This window comes from Mobula birostris, chromosome X (assembly GCF_030028105.1).
Source record: "Mobula birostris isolate sMobBir1 chromosome X, sMobBir1.hap1, whole genome shotgun sequence".
NCBI classification, from domain to species: Eukaryota; Metazoa; Chordata; class Chondrichthyes; order Myliobatiformes; family Myliobatidae; genus Mobula; species Mobula birostris.
In genome coordinates, this window is record NC_092402.1 from 24,512,673 (window position 1) to 24,540,187 (window position 27,515).

Sequence of the window (27,515 nt, forward strand, 5' to 3'; positions counted from 1 at the left end):
TCTCCAAAGTATCTTTCCACCTCAATTTGTTTTGCAATTTGTACTAATGAATTTTTGATAATGCAAAGAAATACGTCTGTCCAGATAAGTTCCAAGATAGAACATCATCTGTCTGGTTTTAAAAATATGGCTTACCTGCAAAATATATCAACTTTTTAAACTGACATTTTTGGAATAAATATGCTAAATACAGTATCAGTAAAATTGAACTTCATGTATACAACAGCAACAGGAACAAAAATATCAATAAAATGCATAATGACAAACATTTGTATTTTAGAACTGCTTCTAGATTTTCTACATAGACATATAGAAACATTTATTTTAAGTAAAATCAAAGACAAGTATTAACAGAACTTTTCAATAATGCTTCATATGAATAGGTTAGGCTAGACATAGCCTAGTGTTAATTGTTAGCTTCAAAAATCATTGCAGCATATTCTCTTGAATCTCACAAGAGATGCCATTATTTAATTTAAAGGATTAAAATTTCCCACAATATTTAATCAATGCAAAAGAATAAGCATACTTTCTTAATTCAAATAATATAATCCAAGATTAATAAAAAAACATATATTAACAACAGATATGAAGTGCCAAAACTGGTTATATCTAAATTTAACAGGTTAAAACCTTGGTTCACTGTACAGAGACAGCTTAGTTATCTTAAATAATGAAATTAACAAAAATTGAATTGCTGTTCAATGGGCTAGTCTTCAATAGGCTCATCTTCAATAAGTACATCAAAATTTAATAAAAATAATCTTTGTAGTTCACTTTAATTACTCAGTCTTTGTTTTGCAGCTTAGTGCACAATTAACAGGAAATCACCCAAACTTTGGCGCAGCTGAATGGAAAGTTAAAACAATTCTCAGTGATGGTGGCTTCCACTTGTTGCAGTGTTTTTCTCAGAAATATGGTGCAGAAAAGTGCTCTCACTTTGACATCTGTGATTCACTGCTTCAGCACTGAAAAGGGCTGGTGGTGGTGGAAGGTGTGCAATGGTTGGAAGGTGTGTATGGTGATGGAGATGCAGATGAGAAAGTGGATGGGGCATTGGCCGCAGAGGAAGTGAACTGAGAGAGCTTATGGTGACTGGTGGAGGTGAGGAAGTAGTTGTGATGGCAACAGAGGCAATGATAGCATTGGTCGGGAAGTTAATAGGGCTGGTGACTCGGAAACACTTCTCTTTGTGAGCCTTCAACATGTTGGAGAATCGGAATCGTTGGCCACAGACATCACAAGGGTACGGTTTCTCTCCAGTATGAGTTCTGCGATGGCGCTTCATGTTTGGTCTGCTTGTGAAACTTTTTCCGCAGATTTCACAGATAAATGGCTTTTCACCTGAAAAGCAAATTAAGGAGTTACACAAATAAATATTTAAATATTTCAAGTTTGCTGTTGACTATAAGTAGACTGATTGGGGCAGTAAAAAGATAGAATGGATTTATCCAACTTTATATGGACAGAGTATTGTTAGGTAAATCTCCATGTTGAGTGGATGTTTTAATATAGTTATAATGACAATCTGTCAAGGTCCACAACTGTATCCAATAGGTTTTGCTCATTTCTGCATCAGTGAAATGAACTGGATAGACTGACTTCTGTAATGGTGTTGATATCAGAGAGTGAGATGGTCTATTCATTCAGCACTACTGTGTGTAGATTACAAACATTTTGTTCATAGTTTTTGCACTTGCTTGCTCACTTTGCTGCCACTGAGGGTGTTTATGGAACTGCCTTTCTCATTGTTTAATAGTCTATCCATAGTTAACAGTGGATGTTGCAGAATGGAGAAGTTTGATTTGATCCACTATTTGAAGTATTGTTTAGCATCCATCCACAGCAAGTCACTTCTGCTGTATAGCAATCTACAATCCTATGTTGTAGCTTCACTAGGTGCCTAATTTTTAGACATCTCCTATGAGTACTCCTCTGAATTTCTTATGCCTTGGTTCAATTTTAAGAGTGGAATGAGGGATAATCAAGACAATGGGTTTACAACTAGGGTGAAATACAATTCTGTTGCTTTAATTAATTGCTCACAATGCTTTATGGATCCTCGGCTTTGAGCAGTTAGGTCGCATATAGTATGGTATTAATCTGATTAAACATAATGCAGGACATCTACGGTGTGAATGTAGGGCCTCTTCTCAAGAAGCTTGCTGTTGTGGCCACATGTGCAAACATATTATTGCATGTTATTGCAAACATACAATTTATCAAAGACATCAAAGTTTAAAAATGTTTGCAGCAGTCACTGTGGAAAATGCAAGATATGAACAACTCACTGATTTTCTGAAATTCTGTACCTGCAGCATATCATCTTGGTGTAATTTTAAATTATTTTCCAGTTTTTGCCAACAGATTTGCATGTCTGTAGGACAGTACGAGTTTATATATGTGTATATATGTATGTATTTATTTATTGAGATACAGTGTGGAATAGGCCCTTCGAGCCACACAGCCCAGCATCCCCTGATTTAATCCTAGACTAATCATAAGACCATAAGACAAAGGAGCAGAAGTCGGCCATTCGGCCCATCGAGTCTGCTCCGCCATTTTATCATGAGCTGATCCATTCTCCCATTTAGTCCCACTCCCCCGCCTTTTCACCATAACCTTTGATGCCCTGGCTACTCAGATACCTATCAATCTCTGCCTTAAATACACCCAATGACTTGGCCTCCACTGCTGCCCGTGGCAGCAAATTCCATAGATTCACCACCCTCTGACGAAAAAAATTTCTTCGCATTTCTGTTCTGAATGGGCGCCCTTCAATCCTTAAGTCATGCCCTTTCGTACTAGACTCCCCCATAATGGGAAACGACTTTGCCACATCCACTCTGTCCATGCCTTTCAACATTCGAAATGTTTCTATAAGGTCTCCCCTCATTCTTCGAAACTCCAAGGAATAGAGTCCAAGAGCAGACAAACGTTCCTCATATGTTAACCCTCTCATTCCCGGAATCATTCTAGTGAATCTTCTCTGTACCCTCTCCAACGTCAAGAACGTCCTTTCTTAAATAAGGAGACCAAAACTGCCCACAGTACTCCAAGTGAGGTCTCACCAGCACCTTATAGAGCCTCAACATCACATCCCTGCTCCTATACTCTATTCCTCTAGAAATGAATGCCAACATTGCATTTGCCTTCTTCACTACTGACTCAACCTGGAGGTTAACCTTAAGGGTATCCTGTACGAGGACTCCCAAGTCCCGTTGCATCTCAGAACTTTGAATTCTTTCCCAATTTAAATAATAGTCTGCCCGTTTATTACTTCTGCCAAAGTGCATAACCATACACCTTCCAACACTGTACTTCATTTGCCACTTCTTTGCCCATTCTTCCAATCTATCCAAGTCTCTCTGCAGACTCTCCGTTTCCTCAGCACTACCGGCCCCTCCACCTATCTTCGTATCGTCAGCAAACTTAGCCACAAAGCCATCTATTCCATAATCCAAATCGTTGATGTACAATGTAAAAAGAAGCGGCCCCAACACGGACCCTTGTGGAACACCACTGGTAACTGGCAGCCAACCAGAATAGGATCCCTTTATTCCCACTCTCTGTTTCCTGCCAATCAGCCAATGCTCTATCCACGTATGTAACTTTCCCGTAATTCCATGGGCTCTTATCTTGTTAAGTAGCCTCATGTGTGGCACCTTGTCAAAGGCCTTCTGAAAATCCAAATATACAACATCCACTGCATCTCCCTTGTCTAGCCTACTGGTAATTTCCTCAAAAAGTTATAATAGGTTTGTCAGGCAGGATTTTCCTTTAAGGAATCCATGCTGAGTTCTGCCTGTCTTGTCATATGCCTCCAGGTACTCTGTAACCTCATTCTTGACAATCGACTCCAACAACTTCCCAACCACCGATGTCAAGCTAACAGGTCTATAATTTCCTTTTTGCTTCCTTGCCCCCTTCTTAAATAGCGGAGTGACATTTGCAATCTTCTAGTCCTCCGGAACCATGCCAGAATCTATTGACTTTTGAAAGATCATTGCTGATGCCTCCGCAATCTCCACAGCTACTTCCTTCAGAACACGCGGGGGCATTCCATCTGGTCCGAGAGATTTATCTACCTTTAGACTATTCAGCTTCCTGAGTACTTTCTCTGTCGTAATTGTGACTGCGCACACTTCTCTACCCTGCCACCCTTGAGTCTCCAGTATACTGCTGATGTCTTCCTCAGTGAAGACTGATGCAAAATACTCATTCAGTTCCTCTGCCATCTCCTTATCTCCCATTACAATTTCTCCAGCATCATTTTCTATCAGTCCTATATCTACTCTCACCTGTATTTTACTCTTTATATACTTGAAAAAGCTTTTAGTATCCTCTTTGATATTATTTGCTAGCTTCCTTTCATAGTTAATCTTTTCTCTCTTAATGACCTTCTTGGTTTCCTTTTGTAAGGTTTTAAAAACTTCCCAATCCTCTGTCTTCCCACTAATTTTTGCTTCCTTGTATGCCCTCTCCTTTGCTTTAACTTTAGCTTTGACTTCTCTTGTCAACCACGGTTGCATCCTTTTTCCATTCGAAAATTTCTTCTTTTCTGGAATATGCCTGTCTTGCACCTTGCTCACTTTTCGCATAAACTCCAGCCACTGCTGCTCTGCCATCTTTCCTGCTAGTGTCCCTTTCCAGTCAACTTTGGCCAGTTCCTCTCTCATGCCACTGTAATTTCCTTTACTCCACTGAAATACCGACACATCAGATTTCGGCTTCTCTTTTTCAAATTTCACAGTGAACTCAATCATGTTATGATCACTGTCTCCTAAGGGTTCCTTCACCTCAATCTCTCCAATCACCTCCGGTTCATTACACAATACCCAATCCAGTACAGCCGATCCCCTAGTGGGCTCAACAACAAGCTGTTCTAAAAAGCCATCTCGCAGACATTCTACAAATTCTCTCTCTTGAGATCCAGTGCCGACCTGATTTTCCCAATCCACTTGCGTGTTAAAATCCCCCACAATTATCATAATACTGCCCTGCTGACAAGCCTCTTCTATTTCCAGTTGTAATTTGTAGTCCACATCCCTGCAGCTGTTTGGAGGCCTGTAAATAACTGCCATCAGGGTCCTTTTACCCCTGCTATTCCTTAACTCAACCCATAAGGATGGGACAATTTACAATGACCAATTAACCTACTAACCGGTATGTTCTTGAATTCTGTATTATGCAAAAGGAAAACAACTACAGCACCAGGTTTAAACATCATCATTTTGTTTTGGTCATACTGCATCAGTGTCACGTTAACTCATACATGAAACTGATCTTTTTTATTAGTCTTGCTCTTGATAAGTCAGAATATGTCTACTAAAGAAACAAAGTTAGGTTCCACCATCTCTCATGACAATTTAAATGCCAATTTCCCCCAGCAGTATTTGTTTGGAGGAAGCTTGCTTTCTGAAATACTCACAAAGTAGTCAAGTTGATGACAATCAATTACATAAAGCACACAGATATAAAAATCCTCATTAGTAACAGATGTAAAATGTTAGTCAAAGGAGGACATGCTTACCAGTGTGAGTCTTCATATGCTCATCAAAATACTGTTTCATATTAAAATCCTTGCCACACCACTGGCACATAAATTGTTTATGACCAATATGAATACTCATATGAGAACGAAGTTGATACTTGTATTGAAATCGTTCATCACAGTTCTGAAATGAAAATTTGAATAGTCAGTATTGTATAAAGATAAATCGCATGTTTGAGTTTCATGGTCCCTTCAACAATCATGTTTGAAGCCAGTAATTTACAATTACTCAAACTTTGTCAAGATGTTTGTAGCTTCATATAAATTAAAACTTTGAGCATGACATAGCACAGCATGCAATAATTTAAAAAAATAAATACTCATTTTAGTTCTCCATTTACACTTCCAATAAGATGGCAACACATTTGATTGCAGTAGCTTCTACAAGGCAAACCAAAGGTGTAATTGTCCTTTTTAAAATGTATTTTTTTAATGATTGCAAGACCCTGCTGAACATCAAGAACATAAAGGACTGTAGGCCTACCTACCCCAACAGCAAGTTGCTCATTGACGGAGAAACTGAAGGAGCTGGCCTTGGTGTGAATTATGTTGCTGCTTGCGTTAGAGGAGTCAGTGTGTGAAGGCAGTGTGCAGTTTAACAGCAAGTGATCATTCTTAGGTCCTTTTCTTGTGATCACAACACCCTATTAAACATTGTTATGTGGAATGCTGTAAGTCCGATTCACAGCTTTATTGGTGGATGGCGGGGGAGTTGTGTGGCCTTAGTCGTAGCTAGTGCTAGGCCTCAAGCCACAGTGTTGCCTGTTTACAGCTGCCCTGGAGAGAGGCATCAGAGTCGGTGTGCTCCACTGGAGGCAAGCTGGAGTTGGCACAGCCCCCCCACAAGATAGGCAGAACTCAGCATGGATTCCTTAAAGGAAAATCCTGCCTGACAAACTTATTACAATTTTTTGAGGAAATTACAAGTAGGCTAGACAAGGGAGATGTGATTGCTAGGTGGGAAGCCTTCAAAGGGGAAATTTTGAGAGTGCAGAGTTTGTATGTTCCTGTCAGGATTAAAGGCAAATTGAATAGGAATAAGGAACCTTGGTTCTTAAGGGATATTGCAACTCTGATAAAGAAGAAGAGGGAGTTGTATGAAACGTATAGGAAACAGGGGGTAAATCAGGTGCTTGAGGAGTATAAGAAGTGCAAGAAAATACTTAAAGAAATCAGGAGGGCAAAAAGAAGACATGAGGTTGCCTTGGCAGTCAAAGTGAAGGATAACCCAAAGAGCTTTTACAAGTATATTAAGAGCAAAAGGATTGTAAGGGATAAAATTGGTCCTCTTGAAGATCAGAGTGGTCGGCTTTGTGCGGAACCAAAGGAAATGGGGGAGATCTTAAATAGGTTTTTTGCGTCTGTATTTACTAAGGAAGCTGGCATGAAAGCTATGGAATTGAGGGAAACAAGTAGTGAGACCATGGAAACTGTACAGATTGAAAAGGAGGAGGTGCTTGCTGTCTTGAGGAAAATTAAAGTGGATAAATCCCCAGGACCTGACAGAGTGTTCCCTCGGACCTTGAAGGAGACTAGTGTTGAAATTGCAGGGGCCCTGGCAGAAATATTTAAAATGTCGCTGTCTACGGGTGAAGTGCCGGAGGATTGGAGAGTGGCTCATGTTGTTCCGTTGTTTAAAAAGAGGATCGAAAAGTAATCCGGGAAATTATAGGCCGGTGAGTTTAATGTCGGTAGTAGGTAAGTTATTGGAGGGAGTACTAAGAGACAGAATCTACAAGCATTTGGATAGACAGGGGCTTATTAGGGAGAATCAACATGGCTTTGTGCGTGGTAGGTCATGTTTGACCAATCTGTTGGAGTTTTTCGAGGAGGTTACCAGGAAAGTGGATGAAGGGAAGGCAGTGGATATTGTCTACATGGACTTCAGTAAAGCCTTTGACAAGGTCCCGCGTGGGAGGTTAGTTAGGAAAATTCAGTCGCTAGGTATACATGGAGAGGTGGTAAATTGGATTAGACATTGGCTCGATGGAAGAAGCCAGAGAGTGGTGGTAGAGAATTGCTTCTCTGAGTGGAGGCCTGTGACTAGTGGTGTGCCACAGGGATCAGTGCTGGGTCCATTGTTATCTGTCATCTATATCAATGATCTGGATGATAATGTGGTAAATTGGATCAGCAAGTTTGCTGATGATACAAAGATTGGAGGTGTAGTAGATAGTGAGGAAGGTTTTCAGAGCCTGCAGAGGGACTTGGACCAGCTGGAAAAATGGGCTGAAAAATGGCAGATGGAGTTTAATACTGACAAGTGTGAGGTATTGCACGTTGGAAGGACAAACCAACGTAGAACATACAGGGTTAATGGTAAGGCACTGAGGAGTGCAGTGGAACAGAGGGATCTGGGAATACAGATACAAAATTCCCTAAAAGTGGCGTCACAGGTAGATAGGATCGTAAAGAGAGCTTTTGGTACATTGGCCTTTATTAATCAAAGTATTGAGTATAAGAGCTGGAATGTTATGATGAGGTTGTATAAGGCATTGGTGAGGCCGAATCTGGAGTATTGTGTTCAGTTTTGGTCACCAAATTACAGGAAGGATATAAATAAGGTTGAAAGAGTGCAGAGAAGGTTTACAAGGATGTTGCCGGGACTTGAGAAACTCAGTTACAGAGAAAGGTTGAATAGGTTAGGACTTTATTTCCTGGAGCGTAGAAGAATGAGGGGAGATTTGATAGAGGTATATAAAATTATGATGGGTATAGATAGAGTGAATGCAAGCAGGCTTTTTCCACTGAGGCAAGGGGAGAAAAAAACCAGAGGACATGGGTTAAGGGTGAGGGGGGAAAAGTTTAAAGGGAACATCACGGGGGGCTTCTTCACACAGAGAGTGGTGGGAGTATGGAATGAGCTGCCAGACGAGGTGGTAAATGCGGGTTCTTTTTTAACATTTAAGAATAAATTGGACAGATACATGGATGGGAGGTGTATGGAGGGATATGGTCCGTGTGCAGGTCAGTGGGACTAGGCAGAAAATAGTACGGCACAGCTAAGAAGGGCCAAAGGGCCTGTTTCTGTGCTGTAGTTTCTATGGTTCTATGGGAGATGCAGTGGATGTTGTATATTTGGATTTTCAGAAGGCCTTTGACAAGGTGCCACACATGAGGCATGGAATTACAGGAAAGTTACCTACGTGGATAGAGCATTGGCTGATTGGCAGGAAACAGAGAGTGGGAATAAAGGAATCCTCTTCTGGTTGGTTGCCGGTTACCAGTGGTGTTCCACAGGGGTCCGTGTTGGGGCCGCTTCTTTTTACAATGTATATCAACGATTTGGATTATGGAATAGATGGCTTTGTGGCTAAGTTTGCTGACGATATGAAGATAGGTGGAGGGGCCAGTAGTGCTGAGGAAACGGAGAGTCTGCAGAGAGACTTGGATAGATTGGAAGAATGGGCAAAGAAGTGGCAAATGAAATACAATGTTGGAAAGTGTATGGTTATGCACTTTGACAGAAGAAATAAACGGGCAGACTATTATTTAAATGGTGAAAGAATTCAGAGTTCTGAGATGCAACGGGACTTGGGAGTCCTCATACAGGATACCCTTAAGGTTAACCTCCAGGTTGAGTTGGTGGTGAAGGCGGTGAATGCAATGTTGGCATTCATTTCCAGAGGAATAGAGTATAGGAGCAGGGATGTGATGTTGAGGCTCTATAAGGCGCTGGTGAGACCTCACTTGGAGTACTGTGGGCAGTTTTGGTCTCCTTATTTAAGGAAGGATGTGCTGACGTTGGAGAGGGTGCAGAGAAGATTCACTAGAATGATTCTGGGAATGAGAGGGTTAACATACGAGCAACGTTTGTCTGCTCTTGGACTGTATTCCTTGGAGTTTAGAAGAATGAGGGGAGAGCTCATAGATACATTTCGAATGTTGAAAGGCGTGGACAGAGTGGATGTGGCAAAGTTGTTTCCCATGATGGGGGAGTCTAGTACGAGAGGGCGTGACTTAAGGATTGAAGGGCGCCCATTCAGAACAGAAATGCGAAGAAATTTTTTTAGCCAGAGGGTGGTGAATCTATGGAATTTGTTGCCACGGGCAGCAGTGGAGGCCTAGTCATTGGGTGTATTTAAGGCAGAGACTGATAGGTATCTGAGTAGCCAGGGCATCAAAGGTTATGGTGAGAAGGAGGGGGAGTGGGACTAAATGGGAGAATGGATCAGCTCAGAATGGCGGAGCAGACTCGATGGGCCGAACGGCCGACTTCCGCTCCTTTGTCTTCTGGTCTTATTCCTAGAACCATTTTCGCGAATCTTCTCTGAACCCTCTCCAATGTCAGTAACACACATCAAAGTTGCTGGTGAACGCAGCAGACCAGGCAGCATCTGTAGGAAGAGGTGCAGTCGACGTTTCAGGCCGAGACCCTTCGTCAGGACTAACTGAAGGAAGAGTGAGTAAGGGATTTGAAAGTTGGAGGGGGAGGGGGAGATCCAAAATGGTAGGAGAAGACAGGAGGGGGAGGGATGGAGCCAAGAGCTGGACAGGTGATTGGCAAAAGGGGATACGAGAGGATCATGGGACAGGAGGTCCGGGAAGAAAGTCTGGGGGGGGGGGGTACCCAGAGGATGGGCAAGAGGTATATTCAGAGGGACAGAGGGAGAAAAAGGAGAGTGAAAGAATGTGTGCATAAAAATGAGTAACAGATGGGGTACGAGGGCGTGGTGGAGCCTAGCGGAAGTTAGAGAAGTCGATGTTCATGCCATCAGGTTGGAGGCTACCCAGACGGAATATAAGGTGTTGTTCCTCCAACCTGAGTGTGGCTTCATCTTTACAGTAGAGGAGGCCGTGGATAGACATGTCAGAATGGGAATGGGATGTGGAATTAAAATGTGTGGCCACTGGGAGATCCTGCTTTCTCTGGCAGACAGAGTGTAGATGTTCAGCAAAGCGGTCTCCCAGTCTGCGTCGGGTCTCGCCAATATATAAAAGGCCACATCGGGAGCACCGGATGCAGTATATCACCCCAGTCGACTCACAGGTGAAGTGTTGCCTCACCTGGAAGGACTGTTTGGGGCCCTGAATCGTGGTAAGGGAGGAAGTGTAAGGGCATGTGTAGCACCCCCGAATGGTGGTAAGGGAGGAAGTGTAAGGGCATGTGTAGCACAATGTCAGTATATCCTTTCTAAAGTAAGGAGCCCAAAACCATACACAATACTCCGTGTGGTCTCACGAGTGCCTTATAGAGCCTCAACATCACATCCTTGCTCTTAATCAACCTGAAGGTTAACCTTTAGGATATCCTGCACAAGGACTCCCAAGTCCCTTTGCATCTCTGCATTTTGAATTCTCTCCCCATCTAAATAATAGGCTGCTCGCTTATTTCTTCCACCAAAGTGCATGTTCATGCACTTTTCAATATTGCACTTCATTTGTCACTTCTTTGCCCATTCCCCTAAACTATCTAAGTCTTTCTGCAGGCTCTCTGTTTCCTCAACACTACCCACTACTCCACCTATCTTTGTATCATCAGCAAATTTAGCCACAAATCCATTAATCCCACAGTCCAAATCATTGACATACATCTAGACTGTAGTCCAAGAACAGCATTCTCACATTAGCATCCTTCTTCTCCAGGTGTGCAAGGACGGCATGTAGAGCAGTGGCTATTGCGTCGTCTAGCAATTGGTTGTGCCGGTAGGTGAATTGTAGGGGGTCCAGTGTGGGTGGTAGCATGCTGCAGATGTAGTCCTTGACCAGCCTCTCAAAGCGTTTGCTTATTATTGAGGTGAGTGTGACAGAATGCCAGTCGTTCAGGCATGTTACCTTTGTCTTTTTTGGTACAGGGACAATGGTGGATAATTTGAAGCAGGGGGGCACTCTACACTGGGAGAGGGATAGATTAAAAATGTCTGTAAATACACCTGCCAGTTGTACTTGCCCTGGAATGCCGTCCAGTCCCACAGCCTTGCGACTATCCACTCTTTGGAAACATCTGTGTACCTCAGCCACAAGTCACATGTGTTATTTGTTGTGAATCTTGACTCAATCTTGTCCCTGTATTGTTGTTTCGCAGCCTTGATAGCTTTGCTCATATCATAGCTGCTTTTCTTGAGCTCTACCTTATTGCTGGCAGTGTAAGCTCTGTGTCACGCTGTAAGTGCTGCTTGCACGGAATTACTGATCCAAGGTTTCTGGTTTGGGAAGACCCTGATCAACTTCTGGGGGACAACATCGTCTATGTACTTCCAGATGAAGCACGTGACTCTATCAGTGAACTTGGAGACATCCTCATCATGGAAGACATTCCAGTCGATGTCATCGAAGCAGTCCTGCAGCATGGAGGCCGATTGGTCGGACCAACAGTGGATGGTTTTAACTATGGCCGCCCCTTATCTCAGTTGCTGCCTGTACACTGGCAAAAGCAGGATCGAAGAGTGATCTGATTTTCCAAAAGCTGGGCAAAGGAGAGCTTTGCAAGTGTTGTGGAAGGGAGTGTAACAGTGGTCAAGTGTTATTATCTCCACGAGTGTTCATCTGGATATGCTGACAAAACTTCTAAGAGACTTTCGTCAGTAACACTCGATTAAAGACACCGGCGACGATGAAGACAGCCTCTAGGTGTGCAGTCTCCAGCGTGTTGATGGTCTCGTGCAGTTGTTTGAGAGCCAGGTCAGTATCAGTCTGTGGCAGAATGTACACGGCTGTGATGCTAGCTCAGCCAGTAGGGTCTGCACAGCAGAAGCAGGTATTCCAGGTCTTGGGAACAAAAGGATTTGAGGTCATGCATATTCTGGGGTTCGCACCAAGCATTGTTGACCATGAAGCATACCCGTCCTCCTTTACTCTTCCCAGAGAGGTTTTTGACCTGTCTGCCCGGAACAGGGAGAACCCAGAGGGCTCGATAGCATGATCCAGTATCTCCTCTGTCAGCCAGGTCTCCACAAAGCACAAAACGTTGCATTCCTTTGTTTCCCACTGCTAGGAGACTCTGGCTCTCAGTTTGCACAGCTTGTTGTCCAGGGCCTGAATGTTTGCCAGGAGTATGCTAGGGAGCGGCGGCCGATTTGCATGCTGTCTCAGCCTCACCAGGATGCCGGCCCTTCTCCCTCACCTCTGGTGCTTCTTCCAAGGTAGTGGTGGTGTAAGAGATGAATCTCCCATGGGGTTCCCAGTATAGGAAAAGCGGCACATAGTGGGTAAATACCATCTTTCCGATGTTCAGAAGGGTCAGTCTATCATATCTGATATGACTATCAGCTACTTGAACAGAAAATGCTAAGAAAACCGTAGAAATTAGTAGAATGGAGCTCATAACACGACCATCTGTGTTACAAACATTTGGAAATGAAGGTCATAAAGCACTAAGATAATCTCAAAAACTATGTTTTCAAACATATAACATTTATATTAAAAATAAAATACCATATTAACATACCTCGCATTTGAAAGGTTTTTCTCCTGAATGTTGAAGAGAATGGACCTTCAAAGACATACTGCGTTTGAAAGACTTTCCACATGTTTCACAGGTGAATGGCATGTCCTTTGTATGTGCTGAAAATATGAAATAGTCAGAAATATTTCATTGATGCTTTCCAATCATCTTTCAATTAATACACTATATCCTTTAAAATGCTGCAATAATTTTCACAATGCTGCTAAGCTAAATATTTACTAATGTAAACCCAAGCAAAGAACAAAGAGCTGGTGGAACTCAGTAGGTCGAATGGAACCTGTGGAGGTAAAGGAAATGTCCATATTTCAGCTTGAGACTTTGCATTGGGTCTGAGAGTGGAGAGGGAAGGCAGCTGGGATAAAAAGGAAAGGCGAGGGGAGGAAGGTGAGACAGGGGCCAGTGTGGGTCATAGGTGCACGGAGGAGGGGTGAAGGATGATGGGCAGGTAGAGCTAAGGGTGGGAGGGAAGGGTGAAAGTGGAGACAGAGTCTGAAGGGTGATAAGTAGGACCACAAAGGCTATAATTGCTGGAATTAGTTAATAGGAAAGGTGATCAGATTCAGAGGAGAGTGGTCAGACAGAACCAGATGGGGGAAGGGATCTGGTGGGTGAAGTGGGTAGATAGTTGGTAGATGGAACTAAGATGGTGATGGCAGCTGTAGGAGATGTATGGAAAAGGGGGAAAAATAGTAAGACCATGGGATAATCAGAAGGAGAAAGAGAGGAGAATACGAGGTAAGGGTTACATGAAATTGGAAAATTCAATGTTCATAGCATTGAGTTCTAGACAACACAGATGGAATTTTAGCTTCCCGAAGATTAAACATGGATCCAAACCAAATTGCACATTAAAAAGTTCACTGAATGACATTTAAACCAGATTTAAAGCTATCAAGCTTTATAATGCTTATTGTACCTAATTATCACATTTAAATCACATAATGTAATTCTAGGTGGCAGGGTGGAGATATAGCTTGACCAAAGGAATTGCAAGGCACTGCTTCCCTCCACCAGCCTTCAAGTTACCCTTGAGCAAGGTGTAGCACTTGCCTAGCCCCCACAAACAGGGTCACATGAAGCCATGGGAGCAGGTGGTGGATGGTCCTATGAGTAACTGGTGCATATCACAAGTCCTGCTTATGCGACCACTGACACCAGGCAGGCAATCTCTTAAGTGTATTGATAATGGTTGGGGTCACCCATCTTGTAAAGGCACTGCCCAGAAGGCGGCAATGGCAAACGACTTCTTTAGAAAAATTTGCCAAGGCCAATCATGGTCATGAGACAGTGATCGCCCACATCATACGACACGGCACATAATGCGATGATGAGTGTAATGCGCGAAGAGATTTAAATATGTTAATTAGTCACAATACTTCAGTGTAATGCTACACGTCAGTGCTTTCTTACATTAAATCATTGCATTACTACAATGCGATATCCAATCAAGTTTTTATTAATAAATACTTACTTTAAGTGTATCTGATGTAGATTATATTTTAAACTGTTTACATGAAGTAAAGGTACAGAAGATCAGAAGAATGAGTGCAAGATTAGAACGCTTTCTGCAAATGCTATCTGTGCTGTTAAGTGTTTCCTGCGTTTTCTAGAGCATAGAACATCAGAGCACGGTACAGGCCCTTTGGCCCATAATGTTGTGCTGACTTTTTAACCTACTCTAAGATCAATCTAACCATTCCCTCTCACATAGCCCTCCATTTATCAAAGTTCAAAGTACATTTATTATCGAAGTATGTATACTGTATACAACCTTGTGATTGGTCTTCTTGCAGACAGCCACAAAGTAACACTATAGAACCTATTGAAAGAAAACCCCTACACAATAAGGCCATCATCTGTGCAAAAAAAATCATGCAAACAGCAAAAAGGAAACAAATAACACACAAGACAGTAAACATAAAACCGCTGAGTCCCCAAAAGTGAGTCTACAACCATGAGTTGCCAAGGTGAGCAAAGCCAGTCCAGGAGTCAATGGCTGCAGCCACAGCCACTGAGTAAGTCAGTTCAGCACTGTGTCAATGGCTGCAGATCTAGTACTGCGCTGAATTGCCTCGATCAAATCATGTAAATAGTAAAGTGTGTTCAGCACCGAGGACATTAAACATCAAGTCGCAGCCGAAAGTGAGGTGATTGAACGCTGTAAGGTGGGACTCAGGACCACTGTACCTTTTGGCTGCAATAGCGAGAGGGAGATCAGTTGAACACAGGCAGATGGCAATGAATACCTGTTCATTTCCCACTCTTGTGCTCATCAATTTTAATTTTGTTCGATGTTTTAATGGAGTTGACCACAGGTTCATATTCTGCCATTAGGAGTCGATGTAGCGTACACCCCCAGTGACGGCCATAGCTGCACTTCATGCTGAATCCTCCAGGAGATCACAGAAGTGGTAGATCGTTCACTCTGCCCAAAAATACATTCTTAAAAGGGAAATTACAGTCTGCAATTGATCCCAGTTCAGAAGTATATCTAGAAGATGAAGAAGAGCATCTAGTAGTTTTGTATTTTTCTATTATCGACGTGGCTTAAATGTCCCTAATGTATCTACCTCTATCACCACCCTGGCGTGCATTCCACACACCCACTACTCTGAGTAAAGAGCATATCTCTGACATCCCCCCTATACTTTTCTCCAATCAACTTTAAAATAAGACTGCTTGTGTTAGTTTTTCCTGCCATGGGAAAAAAATAATCTACTTGATCTATGTCTCTTATCATTTTGTACACCCCTACCAAGTCACCTCTCATCCTCCTTTGTTCCAAAGAGAAAAGCTCACTCAACCTATCTCCATAAGCCATGCTCTCCAAACCAGGCAGCATCCAAGTAAATGGATTGTGCTTTTATCCTTAATTTGATGTTTGTGTTCTTAAATGCAATATTTTACCCAACAAAGGAACATATCTTTCTTAGCTTCTTAATCACTGCGTCTACCTGTTCTGACAAATTCCGATGTCTTCTACACTTCTCGGTACCTACATTTTAATACTTAATGCCTTACCCTTCCCCATGCTTCAGTTCACCCTTCTCCAAATAAAATTCAATTTCTCACATTTCTATTCGCCTGGCATTTGATTCACTGATGTTTTTCTTCAGTTTATATATTCTGTTCTTATTATTGCCCACTTGGGCAATTCTTGTATCATCTACAAACTTCTTCATGGTTTAGACTTAAGTATAGGAAGCAAGATTCAGAAAAAGCAAAAAGCCTTGTGATACTCCAATACAGCACCACTTCTACGAATCAAAAATATTAACAATTATCTTGCTTCCAGTTAATAACCCAGACTTGGTCTTTTCCCATGATTCTCATTGACTTTGTTTTCTAATCTCTGCCATGCAGGACTTCATCAAATGCAGTACCTTCACAATCCTCCTTATTATCTCTGAATTCTTTAACAAATCCAGCTCGCTATCTTTGATTAAACTCCCTCTCCAATACAGTCTCCCCAACACTTCATTGAAATGGTATCTGTTAGCAGCCTTCCAGAATTTCCAACATCGTACGTGATACCAGACAGGATTAGATGCTAAGCCACTTAATATTTCAAAGACGTATGAGCTAAGGTTAGTAAGTGTGGGCATGATATGTTGGCACCGGAAGGGTGGGACTGACTGCCCCAGTACATCTTTAGGTGGTGTTGATGCAAACAACATATTTCACTTTATGTTTTGATATTTTGATGTACATGTGAGCTAAGCTTAAATTCCCTCTCTCCATGTTCATCATACTCAATCTTACCTGTTCTCTCTTCCTCATTAAGTATGACAGTATTATTTGTCCTGTTTGGTAAAGGACAAGTAATTACTGGGAACCATGTCTGCACCTTCTACTTCTGCACACACAAAACATTAAACATCAAGCCTCCTTGATCTCCAATAGGCCTTCATCTTTCTTTTGTTCTCATCTTGCTCTTTATTAAAATTACGCTAAATGTAACTGGATTACACTTACAAAAGGCAAAGTGATCCTTCATTAATCCCTTGTCATTCCCTACAATTATATCTGAAATTGATACTTTCTTGTTAAGTTTGCTATGTGTTCATCAGAACTATTTCCAAATGCATTTCTACTTGCCTTATGTCTTGGTTAATAGATTTAGATTAGATTATGAGGACACGCAGTCCCCTTTTATTGTCATTTAGTAATGCATGCATTAAGAAATGATACAATGTTTTTCTTGAATGATATCTTGGAAACACATGACAAACCGACTTGAAAACGAACAAAAACCACATAAGATATAGTTACAACAGTGCAAAGCAATACCATAATTTGATAAGAACAGACCATGGCATGGTAATAATCTTAAAGTCTCTCCGAAAGTCCCATCATCTCACGCAGACGGTAAACCTCCAGCGCCAACTTGCCGATGCAGCATACTGGAAGCATCCGACCACAGTCAGACTCCCAGCTCATCCAAAAACTCCGAGCCTCCGACCACCTCTCTGACACCAAGCACCATCTCTGCCGAGCATTCCGACTCCGGCCCCTGCAACAGGCAATAGGCAAAACCGAGGATTTGGGGCCTTCGTCTCCGGAGATTCACAATCGTGCAGTAGCAATGGCAGCAAAGCAGGCATTTCAGAAGTTACTCCAGGTGTTCCTCCGCGCTTCTCACGGCTGTCTCCATCAAATCCGGATTGTGCACGGCCCCTAGTTACATATAATCAATATCATTCGGAACGGCTGCGCGCACTGCGTCGCGCCGCCATCTTCTCCTCCCTCCTCCTGATTAATGATGAGATAGTTGAAGTTATTCATTGGTGGTCAACTACTTTTACATTACTCCCAGTAAATTTGCCCAGAGATACATCTCCCTTCATTCATTTGGAGGCTATTGTATATTTTCAGCAATGTTATGCCCTTACTGTATCCTTAGTTCAACTCAAATTACTTCTTTTGTTATTTTCTGGGCACATAATAGCTCTTCAAAACTATAATTGTTTATTTAAACAATATTGCTGCCATATTTTTGTTCCAGTCTATGCCTCTTCTCTGAAAAACTTACAATTAGAAATATCAAATGGACATTCCTTTATAAGCCACCATACTTCCACATGGGCCTAATATGTGCTCTCAGCTCACCTGCATTTCTTGATTACTTGCATTGAAACATTTGTATTATAATTTCACGTTAATTGTCTAAATAGGTGTTATGACCAAAATATTCAAAATAGCAGCATAAAAATGCAACAATTTCTTTTGTATTGCCAATGGTGCCACAGATTTATTGCATAGATTCATGGCTTTAAGGTAAGGGGTGGGAAGTTCAAGGGGGATATTAGAGGAAGGTTTTTTACTCAGAGAGGGGTTGGTGTGTGGAATGCACTGCCTGAGTCAGTGGTGGAGGCAGATACACTAGTGAAGTTTAAGAGACTACTAGACAGGTATATGGAGGAATATAAGGTGGGGAGGTATATGGGAGGCAGGGTTTGAGGGTCGGCACAACATTGTGGGCCGAAGGGCCTGTACTGTGCTGTACTATTCTATGTTCTATGTATAACCAAAATTTAGAATGCAGCATTTGACAGCCCAAGCATACTACTAGACTATTTAATCCTGAAGTAGATATTACAAACATTAATCTTAGTTAAATGATGTAGAGAATTATATTGTGTCCATCCACTGTTATCCCCAACATTTATGCTTGCATTTATATTGCCTCAATGAAAATAAAGCAGGTGAATTATGCCCTGTGAAAATAGTAGAAAAGGAAATATACCTAATTTGCAGATTCTTAACTTAAGTATGGGACACTTCTGTACACATTTTAAATTCATTATCAGTTGGGGTTGCAGGATGACATGCTCAGCTGAGTAATGCAGAATAGATAGAAATGTACCACCAGAGATCATTCAGGATCATCAAAAACTACTGCTCCCTAATCGGTCAAAAATTTTGGAAGTACAAACGTAGTTTCCAATGTTAAAAATTCATTGTTTCTGGAGAATAAGAGAAAACTTAGTTGATTTTATTTCTAAGCAACATTTATTGGAATGGCCAATCTGAATTAGAGGCAGTTTGGGGAAGTCTCACTAGGAATGATCAGTAGTTAAGTGAAAATAAGTAGTAAAATATAACAGAAATAAAAAAGTAGTGAGGTAGAGTTCATAGGTTCAATGTTCATTTAGAAATTGGTTGACAGAGGTAAGAAGCTATTCTTGAACCACTGAGTGTGTGCATTCAGGTTTCTGTACCTCCCTCCCGATGGTAGCAGTATGAAGAGGGCATGTCTTGGGTGATGGACGCCACTTTTCTAAGGCACCGCTCCTTGAAGATGTCTTGGATATTATGGAGGCTGGTACCCATGATAGAGCTGACTACTTTTACAAGTTTCTGCAACTTATTTCGATCTTGTGCAGTAACCCTTCCTCTCCCCCATATCAGACAGTAATGCAGCCAGTCAGAATGCTCTCCTAGGTACATTTGTGGAAGTTTTCAAGTGTTTTAGTTGACAAACCAAATCTCTTCAAACTCCTAATGAAATATAGCCACTGTCTTGCCTTCTTTATAGCTGCATCAATATGTTGCATCCAGATTGGGTCCTCAGAGATACTGACACCCAGGAACTGAAATTGCTCACTCTCTCGACTTCTGATACCTCTTTGAGGATTGTTTGTGTTCCCTCATCTTCCTGAAGTCCACAATCAGATCTTTGTTCTTGCTGATGTTGAGTGCAAGGTTTTTGCCGCAACATCACTCAACTAACTGGTAGATCTTGCTCCTGTAAGTCCTTTCGTCACCATCTGAAATTCTGCCTACAATCATCAGCAAATTTATAGATGTGGTTTGAGCTATGCCTAGCTACACAGTCATGAGTGCAGGCAGAGTAGAGCACTGGACTAAGCACACATCCCTGTGGAACGCCAGTGATCGTCAATGAGGTGGAGATGTTATTTCTAATTCCCACAAATTGTGGACTGCCGATTAGAAAGTGGAGGATCCAGTTGCAGAGGGAGGTACCGAGGCCCAGGTTCTACAGCTTTTCGCTCAGGGCTTTAGGAATGATCCCAAGAATTGTCTGATGAAGTTTGAACAGATTGGGTCTATACTTATTGGAGTTGAGGAGGATGAGATGTAATCTTATTAAAACATGCAAGATTCTTACAGCAAATGCTAAGAGAATACTCTCAAGGAGTCTAAGGGAGTCCTCTCATGGGAGAGTCGATGACTAGAGGGCTTAATCCCAGAATTCATAAGATAAAGATGAAGATGGTTTCCCCCCCCCCACCAGAGGGTTGAGCCTTTGTAATTTATTTTTCGTGCAGAAAGCTGTGAATGATAAATTCTTGAACATATTCAAAGATATGATAGATTTCAAACAATAAGGGAATCAATAGTAATGGAGAGAATAGAAAGTGAACTCAAGACAAGTTGGATGAGTAATGATCTTATTGAATGGCAAAGCAGGCTTGAAGGACAGAATTACTTTCTCCTACATCTTTTAAAAAAAATTGGGTTACATTAGCCTTTCCACTTGAAGAGATGCAGGTAGGGATTACATTAATGTCATCACTCCATCTCAAAATAGCATAATTTCATTATTTTAAGGATGATGTCACAGATTTTGGCTGTCAGTTCAGTCCTTCTAGAGTTTGGCACTTTGTGGTGTTAAGGCTTTTCATGTCATAGGTCAATGATTTGGATGATGGAATGAAAGGCTTTGTGGCCAAGTTTGCAGACTATATGAATATAGGTGGAGGGGAAGGTAGTTTTGAGGAAATAGAAAAGCTACAGAAGGACTTAGACAGAGTGGGAGAATGGGCAAAGAAGTGGCAGATGGAAAATAGTGCACCCTATGACACTAATTCAATAGAGTTCCATACCAATCCAAATTTCACAACATATGCCGGTGATAATAAACCCAATTCTGATTCTGAGTTGTAAAAAGTGGCTATGGGAATTGTTACATACCTCATGGATATCTTGTGACTGTCTTATGAGGATGATGTAATGGTCTTGCGGAGGTCACATAATGTAATTTTCCCGCCGATGTGAGGTCATGTGATGACCTGTTCTCACCAGGTATATAAGTGTGGACCCCCAGTAACGCAGTTAGTTTTTCAGTTAGATCGTCAGTCAGATACTCCGCTCCACTGCATATTTTCCTTATGACGCAGTTTCCATTTAAAACGGAGTTTTACGTTCTATTGTAAGGTACAAAAGTGCTGGACCGGCAGTTTAACCAATTTCTGCCAGGTTTGTTGATATATCTTTTCAGTAGTATTGGAGAGTGAGGACAGGAACCTGAAGGAGTAGTTCGACGGTTGAAAGGATCGACCATTATTGAATTCGTTCAAGAAAGAGTGATCTGCATGAGATAGCCTCTGCTAAAAGTGGCAGAAAAGGCTGTGCAGGATCTAGTATCTGGAGGGAAAGGTCAGTGCGTTTAAACCATTTTATTTCCATCATCGTGAATCCTGCGGACAAGGCAGGATCCGGCTGGAATTGGTGTGATGTCATGTCTTCGAGGAATTCTTTACTTCAGGAAAGTCTCTCCGAATTGACTGTATAAATCTCTTGGACTTTCGAACTTACCATTCTAAGAACTGTGTCTGAATTTACTGCTTTAAGAACTAGTACTGAGTGGCTGTTTGTTAAATGACTGCATAGCAGTTTACTTCCGGTTAAGATTTTCATTTGTTTACTTTTTTTATATTGAGCACAGTTTAATAAATGCTTGATTGTTTTATAAAACCTGACTCAATTCAATTCTATATTCATTGTTGCTGGTCACGTGACAGAATGGGTCAGGCTGAATCATTTTTTACATTCTTATTGATTCAGTTAAGCTTTTAGTGTTCTTCTGTCAGGCAAGTTGGTCGAAGTGATTAGAGGTTGCCATTCATCCTATTTGCAGAAACATGCCAGAATACTATTTCCTAAAACCCACTCGACAGCTGTAAGGAGACTCCAATGGAGATGCTAAACACAAGAAATTCTGCAGATGCTGGAAATGCAAAGCAACATACAAACCCCATTTCCAGAAAAGTTGGGATATTTTCCAAAATGCAATAAAAACAAAAATCTGTGATATGTTAATTCACGCGAACCTTTATTTAACTGACAAAAGTACAAAGAAAAGGTTTTCAATAGTTTTACTGACCAACTTAACTGTATTTTGTAAATATACACAAATTTAGAATTTGATGGCTGCAACACACTCAACAAAAGTTGGGACAGAGTTCAAATAAAATTGAAAAGTGCACAGAATATTCAAGTAACACCGGTTTGTAAGCCTCCACATTAAGCAGGCTAATTGGTAGCAGGTGAGGTATCATGATTGGGTATAAAAGTAGCGTCCATCAAAGGCTCAGTCTTTGCAAGCAAGGATGGGTTGTGGCTCACCCCTTTGTGCCAAAATTCGTGAGAGAGTTGTTAGTCAGTTCAAAAGGAACATTTCTCAATGCAAGATTGCAGAGAATTTAGGTCTTTCAACATCTACAGTACATAATACTGTGAAAAGATTCAGAGTATTCAGAGACATCTCAGTGCGTAAAGGGCAAGGTCAGAAACCACTGTTGAATGCGCGTGATCTTCAAGCCCTCAGGCGGCACTTCCTAAGAAACTGTCATGTTACTGTGACAATTATAGCCACCTGGGCTCGGGAGTACTTCGGAAAACCACTGTCACTCAATACAGTCCGTCGCTGCATCCAGAAATGCAACTTGAAACTGTATTACGCAAGGAGGAAGCCATACATCAACTCTATGCAGAAACGCCAGCGAGTTCTCTGGGCCCGAGCTCATCTCAGATGGACCGAAAGACTGTGGAACCATGTGCTGTGGTCAGATGAGTCCACATTTCAGCTAGTTTTCAGAAAAAAACGGGTGTCGAGTCCTCCGTGCCAAGATGAAAACGACCATCCAGATTGTTATCAGCGAAAGGTGCAAAAGCCAGCATCTATGATGGTATGGGGGTGCATCAGTGCCCATGGCATGGGTGAGTTGCATGTATGTGAAGGTACCATTGACTCTGAGGCATATATTAGGATTTTAGAGAGACATATGTTGCCATCAAGGCGACGTCTCTTCCCGGGATGTCCATGCTTATTTCAGCAGGACAATTCCAGACCACATTCTGCACGGGCTACAACAGCGTGGCTTTGTAGACACAGAGTGCATGTGCTTGACTGGCCTGCTGCCAGTCCAGATCCATCTCCTATTGCGCATCATGAAGAGGAGAATCAGACAACAGGGACCACGGACTGTTGAGCAGCTGAAGTCTTATATCAAGCAAGAATGGACAAAATTTCCAACTGCAAATCTACTACAATTAGTATCCTCAGTTCCAAAACGATTAAAAAGTGTTATTAAAAGGAAAGGTGATGTAACACAATGGTAAACATGCCTCTGTCCCAACTTTTGTTGAGTGTGTTGCAGCCATCAAATTCTAAATTTGCGTATGTTTACAAAATACAATTAAGTTGGTCAGTAAAACTATTGAAAATCTTTTCTTTGTACTTTTGTCAGTTAAATAAAGGTTCACGTGAATTAACATATCACAGATTTTTGTTTTTATTGCATTTTGGAAAATATCCCAACTTTTCTGGAAAGGGGGTTTGTACATAAAATGCTAGAGGAACTCAGCAAGTCAGGCAGCATCTATGCAATGAACAAACAGTCAATGTTTCGGGCAAAGACCCTTCTTCAGCATCCCTCAGCCAAGCATGTCACCCTGCAATGCCAACGGGATACCCTGATATTGAATTTAAAACATGTACACAGATGTCCCATATTTACTGAGGTTAAGAATTTCCAATGCAGATGGTTTGAAATTGGGATACATCTGTGCAAAACTCATTCTTTATTGTGAAAAGACCATAAGACCATAAGATATAGGAGCAGAATTAGGCCATTTGGTCCATTGAGTCTGCTCCGCCATTTCATCATGGCTGATCCATTTTTCCTCTCAGACCCAGTCTCCTGCCTTCTCCTCATATCCATTCACACCCTGACCAATCAAGAATCTATCAATCTCTGCCTTAAATATACGCAAAGACTTGGCCTGCCTGTGGCGATGAATTGCACAGATTCACCACACTCTGGCTAAAGAAATTCAGCAATTCAATCCAAAAGGCTTCTTGTTTGGCACAGCTTTGTGGGCCGAAGGGCTTGTATTGTGCTGTAGGTTTTCTATGTTTCAATGTTTCTATTAATAATGGCTTGAGTAGTTCTAATTCAACAAGCCTGAAGAATATTAACAGGCTGATTAGTACAGCAGTGAGGAGCAGCAGAGACTGTTCCTGCATTTGATCTGAGGGTTTCCAGTATTTTATAAGACTTGGTTATATTCTCTTAAAGGAAATGTGTTGTAACCCCTTATGATTACCCACAGCTCCAAAATATTTCAGTAAGAATAAATGGGATTACACCCAAGGTAAAAAGCATGAGAAATTAGGTACAATGGAGGAAGGGTGAAAATAAGCAAGAATCAATCTGAAAATATTGGGGAAATGGAAATGACGGAATGTTTAAAGGGCACTTTTGGCTACAGGTGGTTATTTTTTTTTAAAAAGTACACTAGGCGGGAGGAGAAGATGGCAGTGTGCCGCGCGTGCGCAGCTCTCCGGTGAAAATGATATTGTATCTGTTAAATAGGGGCCGTGGACAATTCTGATTTGATGGAGGATGGACGTGAAAGCACAGAGAAATTTGGAGAAATTTCTGAAACGCCTGTTCGCTGCTGTCATTACTGTGTGGTTGTGAATCTTTCGGAGGGTAGGCCTCAAAATCCCTGGCCTTGCCTGCTTTTGACAACCGAGAAGGAGGTCGAATCATTCGGACAGAGATGGCGCTCAGTACTCGGTGTCGGAGAGCTGATCAGAGCTCGAAGTTTTCGGATGACTCAGTTGGATTGTGATTGGCATGGCAGGGAGAGTTTTTCTTCCTTCTCCCGTCTGCGTGAGATGTAGGACACTTGAGAAACTTTGAACTTTACTGTGCTCACGGACTTCTTCATCAAGTTATGGTATTGTTACACTGTTTGTAACTATATGTTATAATTATGTGGTTTTGTCAGTTTTTTCAGTCTTGGTTTGTCCTGTGTTTTGTGATATCACACCGGAGGAAAGAATGTATCATTTCTTAATGCATGTATTACTAAATGACAATAAAAGAGGACTACGTGTCTTCATAATCATACTATGGCTGAGAAAAGAAACGGCTAGATGCATGGCAATACCTCAATCCAGCAGCTAGAACTTAATGCATTTTGATTAGGCATGAGATAATATTTTTTAAAAAATGTATGGTCTTAAGTTTTGAATGCAGTAAATAAAAACAATACCCTTTGGACACCTCCTTTATTGGTGCTGTACCAAGCTCCATTTCCCCTTATACCATGATTTCTGACGGATGTTGGGTTATAAATTGAGTACCACATTGTACATTTTTGGATGAGGTGCAATATTTATAGGATACTCTACCTTAAAAATAAATACTGAAAAACATTATTTTTGACAAGTGGTCAGCAATCAAAATAGGCACTTTATTGAAAGGCAAATAGTGTCATAGAAAAGTACAGCACAGAAACAGGCCCTTCAGCCCATCTAGTCCATGCTGAAACACTTAAATTGCCTACTCCCATCAATCTGCACCCAGACCATAGCCCTCCATACCCCTACCATCCATGTACGTACCCATTCGAACTTCCCTTAAGCACTGAAATCGAGCTTGTATGAACTACATGCACTGGCAGCTCGTTCCACATTCTCATGACCCTCTGAGTGAAGTTTCTCCTCATATTATAACCATATAACAATTACAGCACGGAAACAGGCCATCTCGGCCCATCTAGTCTGTGCCGAACTCTTCCTCTCACCTAGTCCCACAGACCTGCACTCAGCCCATAACCCTCCATTCCTTTCCTGTCCATATATCTATCCAATTTAACTTTAAACGGCAACATCGAACCTGCCTCAACCACTTCTGCTGGAAGCTCGTTCCACACAGCTACCACTCTCTGAGTAAAGAAGTTCCCCCTCATGTTACCCCTAAACTTTTGCCCTTTAACTCTCAACTCATGTCCTCTTGTTTGAATTTCCCCACTCTCAATGGAAAAAGCCTATCCACATTAACTCTATCTATCCCCTTCTTAATTTTAAACACCTCTGTCAAGTCCCCCCTCAACATTCTACGTTCCAAAGAATAAAGACCCAACTTGTTCAACCTTTCTCTGTAACTTAGGTGATGAAACCCAGGTAACATTTTAGTAAATCTTCTCTGTACTCTCTCTATTTTGTTGACATCTTTCCTATAATTTGGTGACCAAAACTGTACACAATACTCCAAATTTGGCCTTACCAATGCCTTGTACAATTTCAACATTAAATCCCAACTCCTATACTCAATGCTCTGATTTATAAAGGCCAGTATACCAATAGCTTTCTTCACCACCCTATCCACATGAGATTCCACCTTCAGGGAACTATGCACCATTGTTCCTAGATCCCTCTGTTCTACTGCATTCTTCAATGCCTTACCATTTATCATGTATGTCCTATTTTGATTAGTCCTACCAAAATGTAGCATAGCACCTCACATTTATCAGCATTAAACTCCATCTGCCATCTTTCAGCCCAATCTTCCAACTGGCCTAAATCTCTCTGCAAGCTTTGAAAACCTACTTCATTATCCACAACTCTACCTATCTTAGTATCATAAGACCATAAGACAAAGGAGCAGAAGTAGGCCATTCGGCCCATCGAGTCTGCTCCGCCATTTTACCATGAGCTGATCCATTCTCCTATTTAGTCCCACTCCCCGCCTTCTCACCGTAATCTTTGATGCCCTGGCTACTCAGATACCTATCAATCTCTGCCTTAAATACACCCAATGACTTGGCCTCCACTGCTGCCCGTGGCAACAAATTCCATAGATTCACTACCCTCTGACTAAAAAAATTTCTTCACATTTCTGTTCTGAATGGGTGCCCTCCAATCCTTAAGTCATGCCCTCTCGTGCTAGACTCCCCCATCATGGGAAACAACTTTGCCACATCCACTCTGTCCATGCCTTTTAACATTCGAAATGAGGTCTCCCCTCATTCTTCTAAACTCCAAGGAATACAGTCCAAGAGCGGACAAACGTTTCTCATATGTTAACCCTCTCATTCCTGGAATAATTCTAGTGAATCTTCTCTGTACCCTCTCCAATGTCAGCACATCCTTTCTTAAATAAGGAGACCAAAACTGCCCATAGTACTCCAAGTGAGGTCTCACCAGCGCCTTATAGAGCCTCAACATCACATCCCTGCTCCTATACTCTATTCCACTGGAAATGAATGTCAACATTGCATTTGCCTTCTTCACTACCGACTCAATCTGGAGGTTAACTTTAAGGGTATCCTGTACGAGGACTCCCAAGTCCCGTTGCATCTCAGAACTTCGAATTCTTTCCCTATTTAAATAATAGTCTGCCCGTTTATTTTTTCTGCCAAAGTGCATAACCAACATTCCAACAACATCTGCATACTTACTCATTCAACTTACCACCCCATCATCCAGATCATTAATGTATATGACAAACAACA

At 41.7% G+C, this 27,515-nt stretch overlaps 1 protein-coding gene across 1 annotated transcript in view; it reads right to left on the reverse strand.

Annotated features, from left to right (window-relative positions):
• Positions 1–256: 256 nt before the first annotated feature.
• LOC140191323 (zinc finger protein 652-like) overlaps positions 257–27,515 on the reverse strand; it is an 80,429-nt gene continuing 53,170 nt past the window's right edge. The window contains 3 exon segments of the mRNA XM_072248620.1: positions 257–1,344; positions 5,534–5,678; positions 12,942–13,057. Coding sequence (XP_072104721.1) covers positions 872–1,344; positions 5,534–5,678; positions 12,942–13,057 — 734 coding nt within the window. The 3' untranslated portion in view covers positions 257–871.